Below are 16,372 nucleotides of genomic sequence, written 5' to 3'. Positions count from 1 at the left end.
AGCTGGGCGCCTCTTGAATGTCAATTCTTCACTTGAACCACTTTGAGCTGATTCCCACGTCATTGCACTCTGTGAGCAACACATGACCACACAACTTGTGTTCTTGACTCGAAACTCCCTTAAACAAGTGATTTAAACAAAACTGTAGTTATGCTTTAACTTGTAGCTTAAGGGTTTTCAGATGTGCATCGTTTCCTCAATCTTTTACATTTAATTATATAACTATTTATGGTGTTCATCATGGTTTTATATATATATATATATATATCAAAATTACGACAGACACTGGAAGCCTGTTTGTTTAGCATGAAGAGAGAGCTGAGGGGAGCAGGAAGGGAGTTTTAAATGTATTTCTTATTGTTCTTGGCTTCGATCTTTGCTGCTTCAAATGGCTTTTAACTTCCTTGTCGAGTTATGACCTACATAGAAGTTTCTTTGGTTTATATGAAAGAAGCCAATGCACAGTATCCTGCTGGGGGAGACCACATCTGCTAACTGATGGAGGAGAATCGAATATAATCCAGTGGTTTTGAATGCATTGATTGTTTTGGATGTGTGTTTTATTTTATTATGTCTATTTGTTCTCTAATAAGAATGGGACTGTCTATCAGTCTATCTCAGTGAGAGCAAGTGCCTGTCTAAGACTGGGGAGTTAAATACTGGTCTGACAAAGGGAAGGGTAGATGCGATACTGGGGAGAACTGCCTGGGCTTGGCTAGGGTAGACCCTGGTGTTCCTGTGACTCTGTGCCTGATTCTGGACGCCTCTTACAAACCTTTAGGAGTCTTGTGTTGGCTCATTTTCCTTTGTTTTGATTCCCCTCTATTCTGCTGATGACAGACACCACGTTTAGTGAGGCGTTTACGTTGTGCGGGTCTGTTTAGAGAGAGTCGGTGTTTTATAATACGTTTGTTTTATATTGTTTTGAGTGTGTGGTGTTTTGTGTGGCTGCTTCACTAGGAGTTTTCTGTTCTTTCTCACTGTTTTCTCTTGGATGATTCTGGATGTTTTTTTTTATAAACAGCCTTTAAATGCTTGTTTCTTGTGACATTTCGGGGGGGGAGGGTCATGCTCTGAATATACTACTTGTCACCCAGGAAAATAAAAAAAACACTACTTAACATAAAGTAAATATGAAATGGCACGCACCACTTCATAGACCATTTTGTTTTTAAACTGTGACTGTTGCTGTCGGTCGCTGTATTTCTGTCATAAGGACGCAGACTCCAACTTCAACTTTGAAGTGCTTTATATTGTTGGAAGTCCAATTAAAACAACAAGAATAACTAGAAACTTTCTTGGGCTGCTGAACAGCTCAAACTTAGAATAAACGTAAGTTAGTGAAGTAGTAGCATATTACCTTTAAGGGTATATGTAGCTCACTAACAAGCACAATGGATTCAATTCACAGAGCAGCACAGTGAAGTGCAGTGTCTGTGTCTGGATGTCTCTCTATGGCTGTCACCCCCCCTCGGCCGTACAAAACCTGGACAGTTCGCCTGACAAAGCATTTGCATTATCGCTCAAGTCGGGAGATCCATTTCCCATTGCCGTTAGTATTGATGAGAATGGCGATCGATATCCCAATGATGCAGGATGCTGATCTGTGTTTTTGATGCCAGTGAGTAAAGAGCATCTCTGTCTCAAACACAACGCCAAACGTGCCCCGGGCCTACAGACCCACACATGCGTACACGCTGGAAGCTCGCCGAGCGGAGCTGTGTCTGAAGTAAGTGCAGGTTTACACGCACAGGCTGTATTTCTGCTCTCAAATTGTGACAGTGAATTCACTGCATACATCAACACAGGCTTGTACACGTACACACACACCCATCATGATGTAGCTGTGAAACAATCAGCCACCAAGGACATACGCCCATTGAAATGCATTTAATATCTGCCCCGCCCCCACTCTTTAAATTAACGTATAAATAAAAAGGCCTATCCTATTTAATATAGTGCGTTTATTCAGCCTCCTGAATAATCACACTGTCCATTCAATCTAATACATGATACTCATGATAATACACAATATACACCATCTAAGAATGACTGGGTTTTTATTTTACTTTAAACCCAGAGAATTACCTTTGACTGCCGAGTCCTCGCACACCTTCGCGCCTCTCGACATGGTCCCTGACGTCACCGCACGAAAAGTGATGCATTGTGGGATTTGAAGCTGTTTTGTCTGCTGATTGCACCCCAAACCAAAGCTAAGGATCTTTGCCAAAACTCCAAACACCTACAAATCCCAGGGTGCCATTAATTTTCAAGAGCCAGGACTTTTGTTCTCTGTCTTTATTAACTCTGCACTCACAGGGTGAAATCGGGAGCAATTCGCTATTGAATCGTTCGTTTTGGTTTTCAGGCAGTAGGAGCAACGATCTGGAAAGAGGTAACTCTTTCTGTAGCGGATAAAATTACTCGACGTTTCAGATTTATCACAATTATTGGTAGGGACAATTCAACCTTCCCTTGACATTGGTAGGGACATGTCCCCACCGCCCCTACCTAAATCTACGCCATTGGCAGGTGGCATGGGATTATTAATTGCTAGGTTTACACATTCCTACCTGACACCCAAACAAATAAACATGATTTTGCTCTTCCCAGATGTTTTCAAACAACATATCTGGTATTTTGTGTGTGTATAGCAATACAAAATTTCAACAAAGAGACGTACCATATTGTTTAATTTATTGTCAGTTTTAAGGTAGCATTTACAATGGTCTTCACACTGTCTAAATGTATGTATCTTTCAAACTGTGCTGGCATTCACACACAAGGGATAGTAAGGCCACTTCCATGTAGTGTCACAAGTTGCACTTCAGTGTCCGTTTATTCCCACAATGTCAGTGTTCCAATGCAAGGTTTGTTTCCAAGCTTCCCAAGATCGCTTAATTGGATCGAGTGGATCGAGACAACCTCTTCCTGAGACAAATAGTTCTGGTAACATTGTACTGAAAAGCAAAACTAAAACTTGAAAAAAAAAATGTTAAGGGTTTGATCACCCAAACGCTCGTGATTAGGGGCTATTCAGAAACAAACTGGAATAACCTGCTTCACCTGTACTCACTCAGGAATCTCCAGTTGTGATTAATTAAAGGATGTGCAGAACATATCCAGTGAAAAGATAATGATGGTTTTTCTACAGCTAGATGTATCGATAGAAAACAAGGTTTATTTTTTCTCCCATTACTTTTGTATTTATCAGAGGGATGGATGTTCAACAGCGTGAGGTTTCTGATTGAAATGTAGGCGATACTACATGCCCCCTATTTATTTTGAGGTACGATCAACAAAATGGACCAGATCCCAGTGAACTGGTGGCCATGTGTTAACATCTGTGTCATCAGAGGGGGATTATAATAATATGGGTACTGACCTGAGAGCCTCAATAGAGGCACATGTTAATAAATAAATAAATAAAGTACGAATGTAGTTTACTAACTAATTTGGGTTTAATCTGGCCTGTAGTTAATCTGGTCATTAAGGGAAGCTCATCAAAGTCCAGAATAGTTGACAGTTAATGTAGCTAAGTAATATGTTAAACTGTAAATAATGTTAATGCTACATAATAATAATAATAAAATACAAATAATACTAATAATTATTAATAAACTTAAATCTTAAAAAAATAAAGTTAAAGTGCACTCTGAAGTTCGTGCAAGTAATTAAAAACCTTAAGCATGTATTGCACTTGTTCTTCAAGGATGTCGACAAATGTAGTGTTTGTGGTTGTGTAGTGCTAGACTGCTGTATACAGAGAGAGCATATAGGTCATGTCGATCATGTCCACTTGGTTTGAGTCAGGGGTCAAGGTTTCCCTAGTGGACATTGTCTGAGTGAGCTGTAGCCACAAAGTCAACATTGACTGCACTCTATAAGCGAGACTCTATCTCCACTGTGTCCACCACACCCACGGCGTCGGAGTCGGGGCTCTGGGTGCTGTCTTGGTCAGAGTTAGCCGCTGCCTGAGCATTCTTGGGGACAAGGGTACAGAGGGTCAGGGGCCAGTTGCTGTCCTTCTCATAGCTGATGCTGAAGGCAGGGACCAGCGGCTTTTTAAACTTTTCTCTGAAGCAGTAAAGGGAGCAGCCCTTGTCCACACTGTAGAAGGTCAGGAGGCCCTTGTCGCAATCCAGGAAGATGCCCAGGCGCTCGCACCTCTCCCGCAGCAGGATGCCCTCCCCATTGTGCATTGACATGAAGTCCCCGTCACTCTTCTGCAGCACCCAGGACTTCCTGTCTATGCCCAGCGCCATGTCATGGCATTTGCGCGTCTTGCTGCCGTACGCCACGCCCACACTCCAGCTCTCCCGGTCTCTCACATCCACCTCCCAGTAGTGCTTCCCGCAGTCGAAGGACTCAGAGGCCAGGATGGTCTCTGACTGCTTCTGCGTCTCCTTGACTCTCTTCGGGGAGGAGGCGTACTGGAGCTGGGTTTTGTCTGCCGTGACCCTCAGGTTCTCGTGGGCGCTGTCCTTGTTGAATGTGATGTTCTTGGCATCTAAAGCAATAGGCAGGGGATGAAGCAAAGGGAAACTAATGATGGGAATGAAACGAAGGGCAAGACCATGTCAAGACTCTTACCCTATCTGTGAATGACACGTGACAGGCCTGTGCCCTCCCTACTGTGCTTCTTCCAGTTATAAATGGAGCCACCCGAGGACATGAGGTTTGTCATTTCCGATTAGTGGGTCAGTCTTATTTCTCATTGGCTCTAGCCCAAATACTAGTTTCATTTCACAGGCATTTGTTCAAACTAAGCTCTCAATTACTTAATTGAACCATTAATTATTGTCATAATTTCCCTAATCAAGGCTTTTTCATTTTGTTGTTGCTGTTCTTCTGTGGTACTCAAGTGTTGAGCTTGCACTTAATCTCATAACAAACTCAACAAGGAAGTCAGCTGTAAATAGATATCCTACAAAAATGCATACAGTTCTATCCCACTCGTGTGAACCGGATGGATTTGGCGAATTCAGTGTGGTTAGTGTAGGCTGGGCATGAGGATTAGTGGAAAAAAAGTGCCTTGGGCCCCTGTTCATGCGACTGCCACGTATTTCATAAATAACACAGTGGCTGGGCTGCTCACTCACACTCCCAAGGCCGAGGCAGGAACTTCTGGGTGTTCTTCACAATCTGCTCCAGGGAGCTTTCCAGACAGTCCAAACGCGCTGTGTCACAACGTACCATCCTCCCCAGCCGCTCCGCCTTGATTTCCAGTGTCTCCATTCTGAGTATTCATAGGGCCCCGCAAAAAGAGAGAGCAGACATGTCAGCATGGCATTGGCAGAGTTCACACATGGGGAGATACGGGGAGGTGGTGGGGACACGACATGTTTAAGATGGCTGGTTAGACATCGGTTTATGTTTGAATAGAAATCAAACATATAAATCAGCATTGCAGGGCACATTTCTAAGACCTTATTGTTTGGGTGCCCACTGCTATGCCGAAGCTTTTTAATACTAATGTAGAGACTTACCGGTCTTTTAATTCAAGCAGTTCCTGTGAAATAAAAAGAGAGAGCAAGATGAATGCAAGGACAGCAGGAGATACTGAAGCCCAAAAATATCCACAACATCACCTCGAAACAAGCTTTCATATTCCTGTCACCACGTCTCGCCCCAGACTTCCTGTTCTCTGTGTCTGTACTGTTTTCTTTCGTAAAGAAATCCACTGGCAACGGGCAGATACAGCTGCACAAGGACAGCAGTGTACTCCACCATTTTGCCGCCACTGCATTTTAGTACTGGTGTGTGTCTCCTGTAAGGCCAGAGGATGCGAGGTTGGGAGCTCACTGTAACCATGACCTCTGCTGGACACACTAGCTACCAGTTTCTTGTTATTGTTGTTCATTTAAAGGAGGAAGAAGCACGGTATCTCACCATCAGTTTGGCTTTACTGTCCTTCTGTAACATCTGCTCGGTGATCTCCAGAACACTCGTGGCACTGGGGCGAAACTCCTCTCCCTCATCAATCAGCTGGCGCATCTGTTGCATGGTGGCTTGGTGCTGGGCCTCGATCAGACCGAAGGCGTGCTTCTCGTTCGTGTCCACCAGTGTCCTCAGCTCCTTGTACCTCTTGGCCACATTCTCCTGAGCTGTTCTCACCTTCGTCTGCAAAACGGAGCACAGCAGGTGGTCAGAGCGCTGCATGGCACAGCACAACCCCCTGTCTGAACTCTGTCTGAACTATGCATATACAGTAAATGAAACCTGGCAAAATGGCAAAGGAGTCTGACGACAGGTAGTCAGGCAGGGTTTTTGAATTGGACAGTTCTTGTATTCCTTCCAGCTGTTCCTGCTGTGTGGGAGGCAAGGGTAATTTAACAGGGTGTGCTGTGGCTCTACTACCTCCAAATCATTCATCGCCCTGGACACCCCCACCTCCATCTGCCCCAGTTTCCTCAGGGTGGACTTCAGCAGCTTGGCCTTCTTTTCTATCTCCTCCTGGAATGGAAGAGGACATGTTTTTCAATAGTAGACCTTTTCTGTTCGATTCATCTACCAGCCTGCAAAACATTTCCAGAGGACAGGGTTTGTTTACTAGACTCACATGGAATATTTTGTCTCCTGATTAAGAGCTTATACAAGCCTTCTGAACACTGAAAAGGGTGACTTTGATCAAAGATGATTTTAATTTGGCTTTCGCTACTTACATTGGATGCACATAATTGACAGATCTGGGGATGTATGAAGATTTTGAAAAGACTATCTATAAAAAGGAAAGTAGGCAACATAAAAACGTATTACATATTACAGACCCTTGTGAAATGGAACTATGAACTATGAACTGTGAACTTTGAGCTGTGACAAAACTGGTGAGGAAGCACCTCCTTCATTGTTTCACCTGCTGCATCTTTGGGATTGAGCATGATGTGCTGAGCTGCTCAACACCTACACCTACACCTACCTCAACACGCTCAACAACTCTTGTGTAACTGGGCTCTACGTGCTCAGAGCTGTTAAAAAAAGGAGTGTCTTTGACATGGTGGGTTTGTCGGTTGTTGTTGGGGTGTGGGGCTGTGTGGATTGAAGAATTGAGGTGTGTGTCTGAGAGGGTGGTTTGCATCTCCTGGCTGACCGAACCAGTGCATATATAGATATCATGGATACAATATACTGATATCAACAATATATTTATCAACTGGCAAATCACACATCCATACAATCAAGTTTAGCTTAAAGACCCACACAGACAGATACATACATGCATACACAGACACACAGACAGACAGTTATTATACTGTTCATAGGCATTGACTTACCTTTTCTAGATTGAAGGCTTTCTTCATGTCAGAGAGAATGTGCCCCCTGTGGCATTTCTCCAGCACACACTGAGGGCACAGGTAGCGCCTGCAGTTAAGACAGTACAGGATGGCTTCCTGTGGGTGTTCAGGGCACTGCACTGCCGAGCTCTTGGAACCCGTGGACCCTTGAGAACCCTGGGAATCCTGGGAACCCTCGGAACCCTGGGAATCCTGGGAATCCCTCGTGACTTCGGAACCCATGGAAACTTGGGAATCCTGGGAATACTCTGAACATCTGGAAACTTTGGAATCCCTGGAAATCTGAGACAGGAAACTCATGGTGATGGCAAAGGCACCAAACCTGCACAGAAAAGGTCACAAGTAAAACTTGATTGGTAAAGCCAAAAAATATTACATTAATCATATAATGAACACGTGTGTGTTTGTGTGTATATATATGCACAAAAACACCTGAACACATGCATCTTAACTTTCACAAAATCTCAGATGCAAGCAAGAAAACTGGATTCAAAATGAACCTGATTAAAACCAAAGTCATGTTCAAAAGCAGATGACTTTGCAGATGAGTAAAGAAGATTTAGGTAGTTCAACAGTCTACCTTGGACAACAAATCAGCACAGACTGAGACATAGGAAAATAAATTAATTAATCCGAGAACAAACAAACAATATGTGCCATCATTGAAAGATTGACCATGTTAAAATGGCACTGGGCCGGACACACTGTGAGAAGAACAGATCAAAGATGGACAAAGGAAGCTATCTCCCAAAAGATGAAAAAAAAATACAAGACGACCACATAGAAGATAGGAAGATTAAATTATAAACTTTAAGTGAGACATGGAAAAGAGAAGCTGTAGATAGAAGCAAGTGGAAACATCCAGCACTGGATCGATATGAGGTGATGTTTATATATACACACTGCACATACAAATATACATCAATAAGTAAATAAGCAGACGTGGAAGGTGCTCAGCAGCAGAAGGTGTTAAACAACGTACCTTTGGTTAGAGAGAAGTCACTTGTTCAAATCCTCTGGCACAGCCACTCACTTAACCAGCCTGTAAGACATTATGCAATACGGGAGGCAAGTCACTCAGCCAACTTGCTCTCTCTCTCTCTCAGTCCTGTTCCACGGGAGGGAGAAAAACAAAAGCCCTGCTTCCCCTCTGGCCTGCTGCTTTTGCTGTGTGGTCAAATCAAGTCTGCTCTGTGGAGAGAACAGCGCTCACCTGGCATACCAAAATGCTGATTACAGGTGTTGAAACCATAGCTAAGAGGTACGAGAGTCAGGTGTGCCACACCCCTGCATGTCACTGAACACACAGAGACTCCTCCTCACCAGCACTGAGGGATACCTTAGGACAGCCAAAAGAAATCTCTGGAAATATATAATTCTTTTGGAGCTTAAACTAAATAAATGAATGACTTAAATTAAAGAATTTTTATCACTATTACACTGAGATTGGGACTAAGTATCCAAAGCTGAAAACGGGTTTACTAATAAGTAAGAGGCAGTAGGCATGTTTAAAAGTTACTGTTACTGTAACGCACTCATGATTTATCCTCCCACTCAAAATATCTGTCAAAATGCCCCCCTTAAGGGATCTTAATTTGAAGAAAAAGAAGGCTGACGAATGTAATGAACTGAACTCAAACTGCTGGTCGCTGCCCTTAACGAAATCTTTTACCAACCTTGGAAAATCAGGCTTTTGATGTCCTAGACTTATCAAAAGGAAGATTGTCCTATTAAACAGAAAGAGGAGGCGTGAAATACCTGTTTGTCAGTGATGCCGACACTGATCGATGCTGGCTGCTCCTCTCTTGTGAGAGCTGGTGTCCTTCTCACTCCGGTCTCTTTGGTCTGGTTCAGGCACAGCTGCACCGGCCTATATTGTCACACTCGTTTCACGCTATATAGTACTCTGGTATAGAAAATATTATATTCTTCCGACTTAGTAAGAAGGCCTCTAAATTGGGCCTGAATTCGGAGGAAAGCGGTGATTCATCTTGCTGATTAAAATTCTTGCCCACATCATTCCTGAGGCATGGTATATATAGAAAAAACAGCCATGTCAAAACTAAGGAATGATGTGGGCAAGAATTTTAATCAGCAAGATGAATCACCGCTTTCCTCCGAATTCAGGCCCAATTTAGAGGCCTTCTTACTAAGTCTGAAGAATATAATATTTTCAATACCAGAGTACACATCAGATATACTGAATCCTATATCCTGTAATATATTGGCCTATATACTGTATACATGTGGATCTAAATGAGAAACATTTAAAACACATTATGTTTTTCACTCCATCCACAACATTGCTGAATTACGGACAAACAGCAATTTAGCAAAGTCTCCCTGAGAGCCTCACAACGAAAAGATCCTTTTAATTGACTGATTGACTGGCTGAGGTCTTCGTCTGATGCAACTCACATCGGGAATTGCATTGTAATCATTCCCATTGATCCCATTGGAAACAAAGATCCTAAACAATAAAGCTGCTATGGTAGATTTTTATTTGTACCAGCTATTATTATTATTATTATTATTATTATTATTATTATTATTGACATTTTTACACGTTTCCTGTGTGGGCCGGTTGGCCACTTCTGATAACAAGCAGATAACAAAGACATAAAAACTGGATGCGGCCACAAAGTGTGTGAGGTGGTTGCTTAATTTGTCATGTATTATAGTTTTCAGATGATATTTCATATCAGGTCAACCATACGGAACAAATGTATATATTTTGAGTAAATGATAGAAATCTGTGATTCTTGTGTTTTTCATGGGCCATGTTTTGTATATTTTAAATAAAGGGAATATTTTAAATACATTTAAGTCTATAATCATATATTATTTGGTTATGCTTTAGATTGCTTGGCCCAATTTAATATTAAAAATATATTAAATTGGAAATCTATTAACATTCAACTACATGAAAATTAAATTACATTAATGTAATATCTATCTATACCTAAAATGTTTTCAGTGTGGAAAAAAAGTAATCTAAAATGGAGATAACTACATTTGCCCCAAACTTGGCTTTTGGGTGCGTTACCTTCACTTTAGATGGCTGAGCAATTTTTCATGCAGCGCTGACAACGTTTTTGGTATAAATAGATATTACATTAACATTCTATTGATATTCTATTGAATGTAAATAGATTATCAATCCAATAGTTATTCAATATTAAATTGGTTAATAGTGTTGCCTATGTATTTTATTTACCTAAAATATATTGTAGAACTTAATCTCACCCTATATTTTCACCCTATAAAATACATAGAAGGATTACACACTAAAATATATTTTAAAATACATCCCATATAATTAAATTGCACCTCCTGGGTTCAGAGTATATGTCCATGGTTTTGTTAATTAAGTCACAGACAGTAAGGGCCAGATTCAATGTGAATTGGTATTGACAAAAGAAAGGCAGTTGCCAGCTACACGCCCCTTTGGCATGTCAAAGTCTTGAGATATGTCGAAAAAGAATCAAACGCAAATTAGGTTTTTTAATTTTCAATCGCACTTCCCTCCAGCGCCCTGCATGCTCTCTCAGTGCACGTGGCTTCGAACAGGTGGTGTGTGACTTTCCCCCGAGTCTCTGCTCTTTAACTTGGCTACTTTCCACCCTGTTTTGCTCAGGCTTGTGCCAGGAAGGGGTGCTTATTTTTTTTGTTTTGTTTCCTGTTCATAGCACTTCACGTGTTGCCCCGAAGGTGTGATTTACCTGATTGTGACTATGAACAATCTTGACACTGCACTGGTGGATGCCCCGTTCAGACCGATCTGCGCCTCATCACGGGGGTTCAGAAACCGTAGAGGTCACAGGTGGCATCGCGATTTTTCTGTGCAAGCTCAATAGGAATCACTTGTTATTCCATGGTATTTATATGCCATTTATAGGAGGAAAGCATAATCTGAAGCAAGCTATTGCTACAACAGAATTAATGACAACAGAACCAGTGACATGCCACACCAGGAGGGCAAACCTGACCAGAACAAGGAAGTTAGGCAAGAAGAAAACTCACAGGGGTTACAGCAGTGATCTAAAGCCTTCTAGACCTTCCCATCTCCCTCGCTCTGCTTCGATTGTAACCTTTTGTTTATTTAGCTTTACTTATTCAATTATTTATGACCATGTGCTGAATGCTCTTAGAACCAATGATTCCAGTTCATTAAGTTTAATCTTAAATTAGTCAGGATAACCTTTAAGTAATTTGAAAACTTTTTCAAATAGCGCCATTAATTACTAGATACAATGTCATTCATCATAGTGCCAAATTCCCACCGGGCATATTTACAGGGAGGGACACAGAGTGCGAAAGCACTTTGGACTCAACTAAGTGGCATTAATCAGAGCATTAGACAAGAGCTTTCATTCAAAATCAGCGTGTGTTGCCAGACAGGGAAAGAAAAAACATTTAATTCAAGTTGGGCCCCAATAATTGAGCACAACTGGCAGAAGAATATCTCATTCTAGACGTGATCTTTTGGGAGGCAATTACAGTTACATTTAATAAATAAGAAATACATGATTCTGTGTAACAGACTGAAGATTCCCTTTATATTGTTCATTGCACACACTAGTGCATTGCACCTCCTTGAAGGAATCCATTCAAGGTTAAAAGTGCTCCTCCTGTAGTTTACACGAGAAATGAAAAGCTATCACCCCATTAAGCAAGTTTAGGGTAATTTAAGGTAATCGTGTGTGTGCCCAGGCGTACCCAAGACCTACTGGTGGGAGGCTAGGGATGGGATTAAATCAAAACTTTGACCCACCTGCAAACAGGAAAAACACAAACATGTTCTCATTGGGGCTTTTTTATATATTGATTATTTTGGTGGCACCACATCTTGAATGAATTGTATGAATCCCACAGGAAAAACACAGGCATACCCGATGCTCTTCATCTGAGTTCTGCTGTTATTCACATGTATAACATGGTCACGGACAGGGGGACAAACTGGGTTTGGGGACGGGACTTCTACAGGAAGGAGGCATCTGTTTTCTTCCTGTGAGATTCAGACATTAATTCATTAAGAATTGGTGCCCATGATTGTCAAGTTTTCCCCTTCTGTCTTCTACTCATAAATCTTACAGCTATCAAGTACACCATTATCAGCTGCGAGGGGGTGTCAACGTTTTTATTTAATACTGGCATAGTTAAGAGTTTGCACACATGCATGAACAAGAAGCAATGCCAGATTAAATGTAATAATCTGGTTAAAAGGAGAACTAAAATAGGGTATGGTGCATCACAAACAGGTTTGACCAGCTTTCAGGTCATCATCAGTCAACAGATGTGTGGGGAGAGAAGGAACAGGAAGCCAAGGACGGTAGGGGCATCCCGGTTAGGAGGCTTCCAGTCATGTTCCGCTGGGTGACGGGTGTGAGCGATGGCCTGTGCCAGACCGGTGCGCAGTACTCAGTCGCTGTGTATCGCAGGGGCGCAGCCTCACCCAAGTCTTGCTGTTCCTTTCCTTTTTATGTAAATGTTCATTGTTGTCATACCTTTCTATTGAAATACTTTCACTATTTTTATCTTCATGGAAGTCTCTTTGTTTAATTATCACTGTAGTGGCAGCTTGTAATGCAACCAGAAACTATTAATTAATTTAAAATATGCCACACCATTAAACAAATATAAAATGCTCATATGTCTAGATTTCAAAAGGAATTAGGACCTGTCAGTATTATACATCATCAAAATAATTAAAAACATTAAACATTCTAATACTTTTGATTTTTTTTTTTAAACTCAATTCTAAAATCATTTCTAAAACTTTAAAATAAATCATTTTCAAGAACACAAAATAAACAGTGATTAAGTGCATTCAATTAAGGCAAAATAATTTTTTTTTTGCAAAAGTGAATTTTCCAAATAAAAAGAACATTGAAAAACTAAACAGTAAATGCATTAGACAAAACAAAAAACATAACAAAACAATAAAGGAACCTAACAAAACAGTGTAATGCATTTTTAAAGAAAGAATAACAGCCAGTGCAACAGACAAAACAAAAAACAAAACAACCAAAACATTAAAAACAATTTAAAAACTCATTTTTAAAAGCAATAATTTCTCAAAGGAATAAAGGCTCTTGGCTCCAGCAGGGGGAGATGGCCGTCCCCGGGGGTGGGGTCCCATCATGGGATTCTGAGCTCCCCCAGATCTTGGATTTTCCAGTTCTTCAAGGCTTCCCCCTTGCCACTCTGTTGGATCTCCAGATTGATGTGGTCTCGTACTAGGACCATGCCCCTCCGCGCAATGACTTTCGGTTCCAGCTCCTGCATGATGTTCTTAACCACATATGCCAGCCCCTGTGCCTTAATGAGCCGCACAATGTCCAGGACCCCCCTACCTCCATCCAGGGCGCCTTCACCATCTGTACTCGTTTCAGCCTCTCCATTTTACTCCCCCAGACAAACCGAAATATAATTTTATTAATCAATTTACCTGTTTGGGGGAAATACCATGCCTACGTAGAGAAGTATAGGGAAGAGGATGGCCTTTACGACCAACACCTTATCAGTCATCGTCAAGTTCCTTTGAACTTTTGATAAGGCTTCCTCCCAGCTCCAGGTGCCCATGTTGGTCCCATCGATCGTGATCCCCAGAACCTTGATGGCCGGCTTCAGAGGGAACACAGTCGGCGGGCCCCGGCCGACAGGCCATGCCTGAGAGAGGTAGACCTCGCTCTTGGCCTTATTGTTTATAGTGTATAGTCCCTGAGCGGAGGAGCAGGGGTGGGGAGAGGAGCGTCCAGGGGTGCCAGGTCAGAGGCCCTGTCCGGGGGAAAGCCACACAGGGTTGTTGGGGGGGCAGGAGAAAACTAAAAGAGCTGCAGGGGGAGCTGGGAGAAAGCCGCTTGGTGTGGCAGGGGGCCCTGGCAAACTTGGGAGAGCCCACCACCTGCAGTGCGGGGCGAAAGCATGGGTCACAAGTTGTGGGGCAAGTGTCCATGGGCAGAGGAGACTGTGGAAAAGAACCTGGGGCCCAGGGCAGGACGCAGCCTGCGCTGTGTGTTGCACCAGCTGGGACAGCACATAGAGCGGAGGAAGAAGGTGGGATAGAGGAAAGGAATGTGCACACATAGGGCAATACTGGGCCCGTGGGCATGGCAGGGAAGGGATAGGGTGGCAGGGTGAGGACCAATGGAGGATTGGGTCACCGAGGAATCCAAAATGCGGAGCCATGCCAGGGAGCATGCTTGATATCAAGGTGCGGTGGGAGGCTGCGTCAGCCAGAACGGCAAGGAACAATGACGAGAGGTTGGAGACCAGGGGCCACAGCTTGGTGATGAGGGCGACGCAGAAGCAGCAGGAGAATCATTGTCAGAATCCGGTGAAATATCCATTGCAGCAAACAATCATCTGGCAGAGGAAGGAGAGTGGAGCTCTAGCACAGCACAGGTAGGCAGAGTGATGGCCAGTGCAGGTGTGGGGATGTAGCGCCTGAAGTGATATAAAACAACGAGTCTACAGGGGTGGATTCATCTGCTCCCCCCACAGTCTCTGCCATTGCCATAACAAGACCTTTATGGTGCAGAACAATGTGTGATCAGGATAGCTGCTAGGTGTGATTATAGCACACACACTCAGGCACATAGCTGTCACTGGACATTCCTTTTTACTGTGATTTCAGGCTTGAGTCTATCTCCCTCTCTCTCCAGCACCACCCATGTCAGGAATTCACATGAGCTGCATTCACCTTGGCTCACCAGACCCCAAAGATAAGTCTTCGGCTCCTTTCTTCTCCAAAGTGGCTCTTCTGTTCACCGTCTTTGCCAGCCTGACCTCATCACATCTTTTTACAGGTACTCCACCCAGCACACAAATAAACTGACCGTGGCAGGGAGAACACACTCCAGTTCTTCCTCCTCAGTTATCCAATTCAAAACGGTCTGCTAGGTCTTAAAACGGTCTCGTCCTGTCCAGTGATCCCAGGAGCACATTGTGTTATTAATGTTTTATTATTATTAACCCAATACATTGTGCTCACATAGCTCTGGAATTTCAACAAATTGCACAATTAAAATATTACGCATGCCTCTTTTTATGCCCAGATCTGTTTTCCATTTAAACTTTTCAATCTCTCTGTATTGTATTATTTGTGGATTTCTTTATGTGAAATATGGTGATACATTTTATTTAACACCTTTTACAATGTTTTTGATGACATCCCCTGGACTCTACAAGCTGGTGTTGCCACAGCATCATACTGTTCGGCATTTACTTTATAACACTGTTGCCATTATTTTTTTTAGTGAGCTGGGAGGATCCTGTGTAGATCAAGGCTGCCAAAAAAACATAACACATGTCATTCAGGTCAGTGCAGATTCAGAAATAAATCAATCTTCACAGTTTATTTCTTTATTTTTTTCCTCCAGGCTTTTCATTTCACAGGCTGGTAGGAGACCTAGTAGTGTACGTGGACTCCTCACTTTCTCCATCCAAACAATGTGGGGAAGCAATAAAAGGCAAACACAATGCTAGGGTATATTGACAAAAGTGTAGAATTGAGAACAAGGGCAGTGATGTTCAGACTGTACAATGCACTAGTTAGAGCTCATCTGGATACTGTGGACAGTTCTGGGCTCCACACTTCAAAAAAGATATCGCTGCTCTAGAGGCAGTTCAGAGGAGAGCAACCAGACTTATTCCAGGTCTGAAGGGAATGTCCTACTGAGAGACTGAGGACCTGAACCTCTTCACCCTGGAACAGAGGAGACTACGTGGGGACTTGATCCAAGTCTTCAAAATCATGAAAGGCATCGACCACATCAAACCAGAGGAGCTTTTCCAGATCAGCAGGGACACACGCACCCGGGACACAAATGGAAATTGGGCTTCAAGGCATTCAACACAGAAAACAGGAGACACTTCTTCACACAGAGAGGCGTCACAATCTGAACAAACTCCCCAGTGATGTGGCTGAAGAGACAATTTGGGATCATTCAAAAACAGACTGGATAGGATCCTTGATCACTTAGTTATTAATGGACACCAAACGAGCACGATGGGGCGAATGGCCTCCTCTCGATTGTCAACTTTCTTGTGTTCTTGTGTTCTTGGTACCAGCT

The 16,372-nt window shown here is 42.7% G+C and overlaps 1 protein-coding gene across 1 annotated transcript; it reads right to left on the bottom strand.

Moving 5' to 3' along the window:
• Positions 1 to 2,683: 2,683 nt before the first annotated feature.
• Positions 2,684 to 8,557, bottom strand: LOC136762302 (tripartite motif-containing protein 14). The gene is made up of 7 exons (XM_066716225.1): positions 8,278 to 8,557; positions 7,275 to 7,617; positions 6,361 to 6,456; positions 5,893 to 6,123; positions 5,490 to 5,512; positions 5,103 to 5,239; positions 2,684 to 4,510 (listed from the first exon to the last, which is right to left on the bottom strand). Exons 2-7 carry the CDS (start codon positions 7,593 to 7,595, stop codon positions 3,882 to 3,884), a joined length of 1,437 nt encoding a protein of 478 aa, XP_066572322.1. The 5' UTR covers positions 7,596 to 7,617; positions 8,278 to 8,557; the 3' UTR covers positions 2,684 to 3,881.
• Positions 8,558 to 16,372: the final 7,815 nt, after the last annotated feature.

The sequence above is a fragment of the Amia ocellicauda genome, chromosome 2, assembly GCF_036373705.1.
Source record: "Amia ocellicauda isolate fAmiCal2 chromosome 2, fAmiCal2.hap1, whole genome shotgun sequence".
In the NCBI taxonomy this organism is placed as follows: domain Eukaryota; kingdom Metazoa; phylum Chordata; class Actinopteri; order Amiiformes; family Amiidae; genus Amia; species Amia ocellicauda.
This window is presented reverse-complemented; position numbering and strand designations above follow the sequence as displayed.